This window comes from Lolium rigidum, chromosome 5, assembly GCF_022539505.1.
Source record: "Lolium rigidum isolate FL_2022 chromosome 5, APGP_CSIRO_Lrig_0.1, whole genome shotgun sequence".
Taxonomy (NCBI): Eukaryota; Viridiplantae; Streptophyta; class Magnoliopsida; order Poales; family Poaceae; genus Lolium; species Lolium rigidum.
Genome location: NC_061512.1, coordinates 36,334,135 through 36,346,101, shown reverse-complemented (window position 1 = coordinate 36,346,101; position 11,967 = coordinate 36,334,135). Strand labels below are relative to the sequence as shown.

General features: G+C 40.0%; 1 protein-coding gene across 1 annotated transcript; it reads left to right on the top strand.

Annotated features, from left to right (window-relative positions):
• Positions 1-9,078: 9,078 nt before the first annotated feature.
• Positions 9,079-11,546, top strand: LOC124652270 (ubiquitin-conjugating enzyme E2 variant 1C-like). Its single transcript, XM_047191287.1, has 4 exons — positions 9,079-9,207; positions 10,702-10,841; positions 10,938-11,063; positions 11,147-11,546. Exons 1-4 carry the CDS (start codon positions 9,174-9,176, stop codon positions 11,285-11,287), a joined length of 441 nt encoding a protein of 146 aa, XP_047047243.1. The 5' UTR covers positions 9,079-9,173; the 3' UTR covers positions 11,288-11,546.
• Positions 11,547-11,967: the final 421 nt, after the last annotated feature.

Here is an 11,967-nt window from a genome sequence, read left to right as displayed (position 1 = left end):
TATTTTGGTTCCAAAAGTTTCATGGACAATTCTACGATATCTGTTGTATGATTACTGTCAATGATCCGACTATATATCTTCTGAACTTTTTAGGCTCATGGCATGTCAATCACAATCGTCGAATGATTATAATCTTCGGTGAGAATGAAAGAGGATTCATTATATTTTCGGACAATCCCAAGTACTGTCTTGAATGGATCTTTTCAGAAGGTTCTATGTGTTGTTATAACTAGACCTCTTTCACCCCACATTGTAAAAATAAGTTGTCAAGCAAGTTGTTGAATAATGTGTACATTGTTTCTTAAATCAATATGGATGCAACCTGCATGATATAGTTACTTGTGCAGAATGGTGATTTACGACTTGCATTTCGTTAGTGCATTGAATTCTTACATGGAGGTGCTTGTTCTCATTTAACCGTGAGCTCTTGACCGATGACTTGGGTGACATACTTGATGAACATTGGTTTTGTTTCGTGTTCACTACAAAAAGGTTTTTGTCAATTGCTACTGTTGCCTTCAGTTAAGTACAGAGTATCTGATATGTCCTTGCATTTCTTATATTGTTTTCTATTTCAGGGGCTGGGAGACTTTGTTTATCTTGTATCGGTGTCATTCTTATTATTGCTACGTGCAGACGGTTCCCCGAAGCCATTATCAGCAAAAAGTTAAACCACTTGCCACTTGGTTACTAGAAGGTTTATCAGAAACCCACTTGCTATGTGTGTATGTTACATTGTTACTATAGACATTTTTTTAGATATACAGGGTTTTTTACTTATCGATGAAAGTTTAAAGTGTTAATTCACAATGTGCAGATAATTCGTTCCTTTGGAAGCTCGATGTTCACCATCTGAACAGACCTGGAGCTAGGCTTGCGAATAAGGGTTTGCCCTACATACCTATACGTTTTGTTGTCGATTTAATTACTTTTCACTGAATTACGTCTCAAATCAGAGTATTGGCCAGGTAAGGACACTTACTCTGCTTATGCGCTCTCACGGTTGAATGATAAGCTATCACTACCCGACCCACTACTTTTAGGTTATTTGTCCCATTATTACTTCGAATATGCTTATTTACTATCTGACATAATTTCAGTTGACTGGAGTTAACCAAATTTAAGTAATGCACCTTTTTAGCTTTGCTATATAGTCCTTCTGTGTGTATGAAGTAGATTTAAGGTCCGCACACATTTTCTGTTTAAGTTAAGGCATCAAGTTGATTCCTAAATATGTATTTAGTTCAGTTGTAATTTCTATTTCTTTTAGAGAAGGCAATATGCTTGCCACTTGTGATTTTCCTTTTGTCATTTCCATTCACGGGCCAATTGAATCTAAACTCCAATATAATTTGATTTAAGGAAATGGAGAACTCTTAATTTAGTAATTCTTGTTAACACGGGCTATAGGTTACATAGTTATGGCCACAGTTGGCTACTAAAGGCGGTTAAGTTCCTTAATGAAGCTAATTTATTGTATTTATCATATTGGTTCCGGGAAATTTCTTATCTTAATTTTTTGTCCAATTGTTGCTTTTCTTGAGTAATTATAAGCTTGCATTGGTCCCTTTCGAGAAAATGTGTGGTCTCGACAAAAGAAAAGGCCGTTACTTATGGACTCGAATGATGGCTTGCTAGGATTTTTTTAATTCGTCTTGGCATCCGTTGAAAATGATAATGATAACTAAACAACCATAACATTAAGCGATATGTTCATTTGGGAAATTTAACAGCTATATTTTATACCTTCATACTTATAAAAATTACTACCATTACATTTAAAATATGACGGGCGCAGCAACGCGCGCTATCATGTTCTAGTGATGCTTCAAATGGGAGACCTTCTCTGCACTGCTGAACAGCGATTCGTTAGAATAGGCTAAGTCACTTGATACAGCTATTGTCAAAATTAATTAATCAGAATAGGCTATAGTATTGCCTTCTCTTCTATTTCCAATTAATTAACTAACACAAATCAAGATTCTCCACTAGACCCAATGACATTCATAAACAACACGAGTAATGCAATGACATTCATAATCAGAAGCTTGAGAATACCATCACAGATATTAGTGAGCTCAGTCTCGATCTTTGCAGGACAGCCCGCTACTGTTCGATGGACGAAATGATGTGACGTGAGGCACAGTGGGCACCAATAACATTATCGTAAGCAACTGATAGAAGGTTGCACTCCTCAACACAGAGCTCTTCACCTTTGCCACCTTCTTTATGAACTAAATCATGATTACATTCTCCTCAAGGGAAATCTCTGCAGGCTGCGATATCTTCACTGCCGGTGGTCAAATCTGGAGTCTTTGCAAGAAATTTAAGTTCAGCTAAGTGTTAGATACCATCTCATTACAACCACCACAAGCAATCTTGAATCTAGCAATTGTTACCCAAGTGAAATAGCATTAAATCAATAGATACATTCCTTGTCGTGAGAATTTAATCACAAAATTTCAGATTCTCAATTCAAACCATTAAACCAAGAATCCAAACTAACTCAAGCTACATATCAGATTTTGTCAAACAGAAACAATGTAGTTAAGGGGAATGGCATCCGGCTAACTATTGCCTTTACTCCCTTAGAAACTTGAAACTTATTTTGTTTGTTCTATTCTCCCAATCTTCTGAATATTACAAATACAACTCTTCCTAATGAAAAAAAAAACATTTACCGAAATATAATTTCATTTATTTTCGTCTACAAACATAATTTTCTCAACAGAAGGAAATCACAAAACCTATGAAGACATGGATATAACTACATTTAAAAAAAGGGTAAAGTCATAAAACAACTAGCACATAACAATAGGGAAGATCAAGATATCAAAATTCGAGCAAACATTAAACTGATTGACAGCAGTACCTTGAGTCGTTCCTCACATTGACTAAGCTTAATCCATGTGTCACTATCAGCTATCAGTTGTAGTATACTGGAACAACATAATTCGAGCACCTCAAACCTTGCAAGTCCCCTCTATATCTGTCATGTGTCTTACAAGCCACCCCAACATTGCTTGAAACATGAAAAATTAGCACGCAACACCATCACATCTTGACTAGGTCTCCGTATTAGATTCCTTCAATGTAACTGCAAACTTTGAAGTATCTATTGTTTTTCACTTCCTCCCCCCTCCTTCATAGGCCCTTTCCCTTTCCTGTCTTCCAAGGGCACTTTCCCTTCGCCCTTCGTCTCAACCTTCCCCTCCTCATCTGTTGGGTTTCACTATGATAAGAAGCAGATTCAGTTCGCAACTAACTGCAAAGATGGTCCCAGGAAAATACGCCCTCATATCATCGTCCAACTCAGCCAGACCAGCAGCTCTGTAATGTTTTCACCATATTTACTACTACATTCTTATTATTACTCACCCACAGTCTAGCTATACTTTCATAGTTGTTACCTACATCTTTACCCAAAATGGCAGATAATACTTCCCACGTAATTTTGACAATGTCACAAGCGAAAAACAAGAGAGTTAACACATCCATTTATATTTATCTTCTTTACTTTATACAATCCAATACGTTTCCATTGCATGGTATTTCCACCAATACAGCATTCTATATATATCATATTGAATAATCCCAAGAATAAAAAAGACATATCATTCATTGATTAATTTATGTCACTTATTTGTAGTATTGTGTGTCTATGTGTGTGTGTTTAATTATATATTTAAATATCTTGGTAAGGATTTGTAGGCCGTAAATACTTACCACTATGTCAGGAGATTTCGCGCATGGCAAGATTGTATAAATTAGGTGTAACTAAATAGATTATTCTTGAGCATATGAGTTGTCGTCCAGTGTTTCTTCGTTGTACCCCCTCTCACAACCACTGCCTTCCCAACATTTCCTCACATGTTTATTTCTTGTAATGGTACTTTTTCGCATTCCCTCCGATCCATAATAAGTGTAGTTATTTTTGTTCAAATTATTACGGATCGTAGGGAGTAACACATATGAAAAATAACCCTGAAATGACATATATATTTAGTTTGAGATATATGCCTACATTGTGAAATATTGTGATACATAGTAGTAATAATTTATCCTCCCAATTTTCCCTCAACCAAACCAAACCATCCCAATCAACTTGACAGATTTGAAAAATCTTTTCAAAAACAAAATTGATGGACATTGGTTTGGCTTACTAGCTAGTACACATTTTTATAAACACAAGTATATATTAACTCTCACAAGTATTAGCTCAGTGACACTTTACCCCAACTATATTTTACAATCGCCTCCCTCAACGACGATATACTTCTATGAGGGTCATTGATAGGCCTTTATTGCATGGAAATTGTGACTTGTGAGGTGTGGAATATTTGAAATTGTCATAATGATTTAATCTTCAAAAAATCAGTGGATATACTTTGCTCATTGGAAAGTTTGGTTCCGAAGTGATCTTTTGCTCCATAGGTATAGAGTGAAGATAACCCTTGCTCGACCCCTCATTGATTAGCTTCTTATCTATTTAGTTAGTACAAATAAATTTTTAGTCCATTTTCCCCTTTTTTTATGTAACTCTCTATTCGTATTGACTCATTTCTTAGTATATATAAATATAAAATCCACACCTTAGAGATTTCCCCTACATTTATATCGTTAAGAAAACAAACCGGATATAATATCTCCCAACAGTAATGTTGACCTAATGTTTCCTGACATTGCATATACTCACAATAGGTTTAGTTATATAAGTAGTACACATGGTGATTATTAAAAAATAAAACAAGTACATAATGTTTCTCTTGTTTTTATGTGAAACTCATTAGACTTCTTCCAGACCTTTGAAATTACAAGATAAAAAAACACTTATGAAGAGGTTTTGGAGGTCTATTTTACTGCATGAATCTAATTTTCTGACAAATATTTGAGAGGTTAAATCTACCTTTTCCAATCAGGGTTGGCCAATTGGCCCATTGCGGAAGATGACAGGGTGGGCTTCTTAGTAGCCCTCCTTTGGTGTGCTCCTATACAACGCCCTCTATGTTTGTTAGCGCCACAATGTTATTGTCTATTGTTTTAAGAAAGTTTTTAAATTTTCACAAGGGTTTTTAAAATCTTATAAGAAAAATATTCATAAGAATAAAAAAAACAATGTTCACGAGGTCCCACTCCCAATAGAGTTCAAGATAAATGCGTTTTAGTTGATTAAAAAAATATTATTAAAAAATCTATACCTAATAATAAGGAAAACACTTCCGATCCGGCGACCGATCGCTGGCCAGCGATCGGTCGTCGTCGCTCGCTCCCGCGCGGCCCATATAGGCCTGGTTTTTCGGCCCAAAACTGGAGTGTTGCTTTTTTTTTTAAAGAAATGTGCAGTGTTGTTTCCAGATTTGTGACAACTCCCGCGCGGCCCATATAGGTCTGGTTTTTCGGCCCAAAACTGGAGTGTTGCTTTTTTTTAAGAAATGTGCAGTGTTGTTTCCAGATTTGTAACAATTAGATAAAAATTTGTTGTAAACTCACACGACATAATTTGTAAGTTTTTTCTAAGTGATATGTTCCGAAAATGCATGTTTCTTGATATGTTGTAAACATATGACTTTTTTGTTATAATTATTTTGTGATTTTTGGTGTAATTGTTTTAGTCATGGATACATTTTTTTCGTATAGATGTTGTATACGTTTGTTAGTTTTGTAACTATTGCATATAAAATTTACAAAGAAAACATGTAAGAGATGTTGTAATGTTTACCTGGGCGTTTGCCATAATTTTTTGTTGTTGTAATCGCCTATAATTTTTGGTAAAATACTTGGTGATTTTTATTGTAATTAAATATATAGAAAATGTATTATTGTTTAACCAATTTTTCATAGTCACGAACACATGTTTTTTTGTTGTTATAGCTTTTGATTTTTTATTGTAATTGTTGTTAATATTTGTTGTAAACCAACATGTAGAAAAATAGTTGTTAATGATCCATTTTTTATAACATTTACATTTTGAATTTTTGTTGTGAATATTTTGTTGTAATAGTATATTTTTTTTGTAAGCTGGGTGAGGATTTTGTTGTAAACTGAGGAAGAGAAGGACTGCGGGTTGAGTTTCCAAAAAATAGGGGCAAAACATAAAAGTTACATTGCGGTTGATTCTGGACGTCGGATCTCGATCGAACGGAGCGGAGGACAACCGATTTTACTCTGTTTTTCAGTCGACCGACGCTCAGCGTCGCCCTAATAATAAAGGGAGGATTGTTTCCTTGGTCTAACATTTTTTTTGGACCAATTTACCCTCCCACCGTTTCCGTGGTTTGGTCCGTTAAAATTGCGCTTTCGTCCATCGCTGTAGGCGCCTTCCTACGTCTGCGCTGTATACTCGTGATATTGTAATCCGATCGGATCAATGTGTCCCCATCGGTTTCTCCCTTCGACGGAAACGACTCGACATTCGGTTCCTTTATATAGCTACCACGATCTCAGATCAGACCGATGATATCAGAACGCCGATGGCGCGATGTCATCGGCGTCGCTCAGACGAGCTCTTGCAAGACCACGCCGCCGCCGATCGCCAACGAGGCGGATGCAGCTGCAGGTCCGCACGTCCGTCCGCAAGTTCGTTTGCAGATGATCCGTCCGCGCAAGTCCTGTGGTTGATGAGATACGTTTGGTGTCTGGGATGCAAAAGTGCAGATCGCGGCGGCGGCCGTTCCAGTTTCTTCCGTTTGGTGCTCGGTGCTCTAATGTTCGATGATGTAGCTCCATCACCTCCCGTCCTAAATAGATTGATTCGTGGTGCCGATCTAAGCTGGCCACTCTTTCTGTGCTCATCCCGCGGCAGCGGCCAATTTTTTTGCAAGGAAAATCTCATGGAGCGTTGGACTGCGGCTCATCTTGGCATGAACTCTGATCGATCCCAGTTTTATGCAAGGTCAAATCTTATCGGGAGATGAACTGCAGCAGGCTGACCTCAATTCTATTAGTAGATATAAATATTAAGCAACCGATGGTCAATTTTTTTTTGGTGATTTATGTGGTGACAATGGTTGAGGCTTGCTCGGTCTTGATCGAGAGCAATTCACAAGGTACGCAGCACACATCGGGAGCAATGCATGCTACAAACGAAATATGCACGAGAGTTACATTGATCTTGGTGTATCTGCACGGATTTAATAAAGCCTAAAGCAACGCCAGAAGATCAACTTCGCTGCGTCCGCCTACCTCAGCTGTTGAGCGGCACAACGAGAAACATGCCTTCAGTGCGTGGCCACAAGCTCCGACGACCAGCTGCGGCAACGAACGCCTATGCTACCACCGCGGGTGGAGAGAACACACGGAGGCTTCAGAGCCGGAGCAGAGAACGGGGTAGTAGAGGCGACGCCTGCACTCTGAGAAAGCGACATACAAGGTTCATATGTCCTCTTCAGTTATTCTTTTGTGTATGACACATGTCCTCTTCAGTTCGTTTGAAGCTCACCTATCTGCTATTTGCTACTATACTAGATACTATGAAGTAATATTATTTAGTAATTCATTGGTTTCATGTGTTTTTGGTTCGCATGTATCTAGGTATATTTGCAAGTAAATCTTGTACAAAGTTGGCGCCTAAGCCTAACTACATGACGGGCGACTGTGCTTCGAGGCCGAGGCAGGGGATTATACACAAATCATTTTTCTCTCCAATGAAAAAGAAAGGCATCGACTAGGGTTCCATCTTAGACGTCGCCGCCACCAACACCGTCTTCGTCATCTCTGACCATGAGTCGACGGGTCCCTGCATCCTCTGCTTGCCGCTCTGGAGAATGGAGGGAGTGGGGACCTCGGACTTGCGTTCGGTGCTGCAGTAAGGTTCATAAATTTAGAGATTGGTCAACTGACAGTGACGTTTTGGTGGCTATACCCACCTCCTCGTCCACCTCGTCGGCGGCGATCTTGCCGGTGACGTGAGGATGGTGGGTATTCGTCTGGTCGGTACTTCCATGGGATGGTTAATCTCGTTCGTTCTATGTGTGTTTACATGTTTGGTGCAAAATATTGGATCAGTGGAAGAGCTGAATGGCGACGAATTCTGCTCTGGGACACTGGTCCTTAGGGGCACGTGCATGAAGATTTCCCGGCTGTCATCAACAATGTCAGGTCGTTTCTGATAAGGGAGCGGCATGTCGACGGATCGTTCTGGCGGAGTGGTCGTTAGTCGGTTTAAGAATCTCGATGTAATTTTTATTATGTTTGGGGTGATTTGTACTTCTTCTGAACTTCTATAATAGATTTAGACTTTTCTCGCACGAAAAAACATGGAGGGCCGAGGCGATCGACATGTCTTATTAAGAGGGAGACATGTTGGCGTGAGCGAGGGAAATTGAGAAGAGAGAGAAAGATAGTAGGGGCGCAAGCAGATGAGGTAGGAGTGCGCGCTAGCGAGAGGGAGGTGTCACTAGGACTGGTGGGAGATCAAGGAAACGAGAGACGGGGTCGCTAGCGACCGGCGAAGGGTTGTGTAGGGATCCTACGATGCTGGGTTATATAGGGTTTTGGCCGGGGTACATCCTATCTTAGAGTCGGCCTAAATTAGGCTGGATGTTTTCTCTCCCGTTGCAACGCACGGGCATTTTTCCTAGTAAATCCAAAAAGGAAGAAAATGGGAAAAAAATACGAAAAGTGTTTTAGGCCCCAACTTCAGTAATCCCTTCATTCTGAAAAAAATCAAAAAACATATTTATATGTTTTAAAAGAATCTGAAAAAAAACTAAACAAATCCAATGATTGTTAATTTAGCTACACACAAAAAAAAGAAAAATAAGATAAAATTTGGAGATTTGAAGATAGTATAGTTAGATCGACACTTCTATTGTTTTTCTGTAACTCAAAGTACAAGTATTTAAAATTGATATTTTACACGTTTGTGAAATATATCATAAGCTTTTTTTTTTTTGAGACATGGAGCGGGCCTTGTATAGGATTTCTCTCTTTCTTTGGGCTCGACGGAAAAGCAAGAATCCTTTTCCGTCCACAAGCCCGACCCAGACCAGCCCATACTTCCTCGCTGCTCATCTCCTTCCTCTCGCACTGTCGCACCCGTGCACCACCAAAGGGGAACGAGCGCCGCCGACCACGCACGCACGCCTCCCACCGCCGGAGCACGAGCGCCGCCCCGAATTCCTGCCCGGCACCCGCAGGTCCTCTCCCCCACTGCTCGCCCCCACTTCGCTGGAATGGCGTCCAGCGGCGACGCGGCCGGAGTTGTCGGTAAGCCCTACCTCGCTCCACGCACCGCTCCTGCTTCCTTCCCCTCCCCGCCCCAAATCCATCCGTTTGCGGTGGATACGATGCCCCAGTCCGTCCAATCAGCGGCGGATTCGTTCGCTGGTGCCGTGGATCCGTTCCCGCCAGTCAACCCAGGGCTCGAATCGAGAATCCTCCCGCGGGGGTAAAGGGAATTTCCCGTGCTCAAGTGCATGCTTAGGGTTGTAATCTACTGCCGATGCTAGTAGCAGCTCCTTGATTTTGGCAAAAAAAAAAGGAGCTGGGGTTCAGTTCAGTTCATTCAATTACCGGGACTCGAGTTTACTAGGTCGTCGCCTTTATACTGCTTATTATTAATGAGTTAGTATTTTGGATGAATTGACAAGCAGTGCTATCTGGCAAATTAAGGCAACAGCTAATGTTCCGATGGCGATAAATTGGTGGGAAAGGTCTTTCATCGGCCACAACATGTTATGGTGCATGAAACTCTGCACCTGAGCCATACTGGCGTCCCATGTGATTAGGACGGTGACACTGAGTTCCCCATCTGGATGAGCATAACGTGGAATTTAAGTACATAGCCGTCGATAATCTTGGAGCAGGGAGTGTTGGAATTTTGTCTGTATAGAAGAAAAGAAGAATCTAATGAATTTGCTGGTAGCGATATTTTAGTAGAATGCATTGCATGACTAGCTTTGTGCAAATTGGTGGTAAATAGGAGACTAACAACTCTTCATTTTGTCCCGACCAGTGCTAGAACGAATACTTGGGATCTACGTATTCCACATTTATGCTTGTGTGTTGTTACAACATAAAATAGGTTTGTTGGCAGCTGGTCGCTTTTGTTCTGGGAAACTCACTATGCGAGTCTGCAAGGTGTATTCTATTGAATTCGCAAAAAAAAGGTGTATTCTATTGAGAGCCTTCAACCAAAAGGGGAACAACTAGCACTTATGTATATAATATGGAATCCACCAATCCTTGGAAGAGACAGCACCTGTGTATTACTCTTAATTCTTTCAACGTTGCATGTCAACCAATGTGTAGAGCTTGTGAAGAGACATATGTTTTGGAAGTATAGAGTAGAATTGTAATTCTGTTTCTGTGATTGTTTAGCTGTCCAAGTATGTGTAATCTTCTGATGTGCTTCATAGCCAAGGGAGATGATATACTAGAAGATTAAGAACCAAATTAGGTAGAATCCAAGATATCTTAGAATTGGTGTCATTCGGGATTGCGATAATCTACTCTTTGCAATAGGTGTAAATATCATCTGGTTATCTACTTACCGCTAATTGCTTATTGGAATAACTTCTGTTAGAAACTTTGCAGGTAGAATTTGAATCGTTAATAACCTGTTTGTTGTAAGAACAGCTTGCTGGTTCTGTGTATTGGGTAGAATTAGCTGTCCTAGCATCAGATTTTGCATATGCTGAAGCTATTAAGGCTTTTGGAAGTGAACTATTGGTACTTACGTGCATAAAAATATTTCTGTAGTGCCGAGGAACTTCAGACTGCTGGAAGAGCTTGAGAGAGGAGAGAAGGGCATTGGAGATGGAACAGTTAGCTATGGAATGGATGATGCTGATGATATATACATGCGCTCTTGGACAGGAACAATAATTGGTCCCCACAACGTGAGATATTTCCACTTGCTTACTCCTGTTCTATCAAATATGATTGTTGCGTTTCTGAGTTTGTGCTTTTTTGTTCACCTATATTTGGCTTTGTAGACTGTCCATGAGGGCCGAATTTATCAATTAAAGCTTTTCTGTGACAAGGACTATCCAGACAGGCCACCGACTGTTAGATTCCACTCAAGAATCAATATGACCTGTGTAAATCCCGAGACTGGATTGGTATGTCACTGTATCCGTGAGACTCAACATTTTATATCACTTGTTCTCCTTTTATTTCAAACTTAAACTTGGACCACATGCAGGTTGACCAAAGGAAGTTTAACCTGTTATCCAACTGGCGCCGTGAGTACACAATGGAGAACATCTTGATACAGCTTAAGAAAGAAATGGCGACATCACACAACAGGAAATTAGTGCAGCCTCCGGAGGGAACATTCTACTAAAAGCACTTGTCTCACCTGCCATCCAAGAACTCTCGCGGTTCTCAATTTGGATATTGCATAAGATCAAACCTTAATCCAACATTTGGCGCAAACGATTGTACTAGAAACTTTGCCATGTCCTTCGCATGGTTTGCGTGTGTCTTGTCTTGCTTTCTTCGCTAGTAGTAGCCGCTATGGCACTATCACCTGGGTAAACCTGTGTTGTAATGACAGCACTTCAGCTTCAGCTATGTTCGTTAAAGTACCAGTACGTTTCTTCTTTCTTGGATTGCAAGTGCTATGCTTGGTTATTTTGTCGGTAAGACCTAATCTTGCATGTGGAACCTTGGTGCGTGTGATGAGTACCTAGTGTGCCAAAACAATACATTACAAGTGATTAAGTGTAGGTTACAAGATGTGAAACCTTGGTGCGTGTGGTATAGAGTGCCAAAACAGTACATTACAAGTGATTAGGTGTAGGTTACAAGTGATTATGTTCTGAATGTTAAAGAATGCACTAGTAGGTGTTGTCAAAAGAAGAACACTTTTTGCCCAGAAAGTTCACTTTTCATCCTAAAACTTCTTTCAGTCCAAAAACGAATTTTGAACTCTTGAAAAATTTCACTTCCCGTCTAACATGAGAAAAATGATAACGTGGATTAGCCCTGTAGCGTTGCTGCCCTCTTGAAACTTATGGCCTG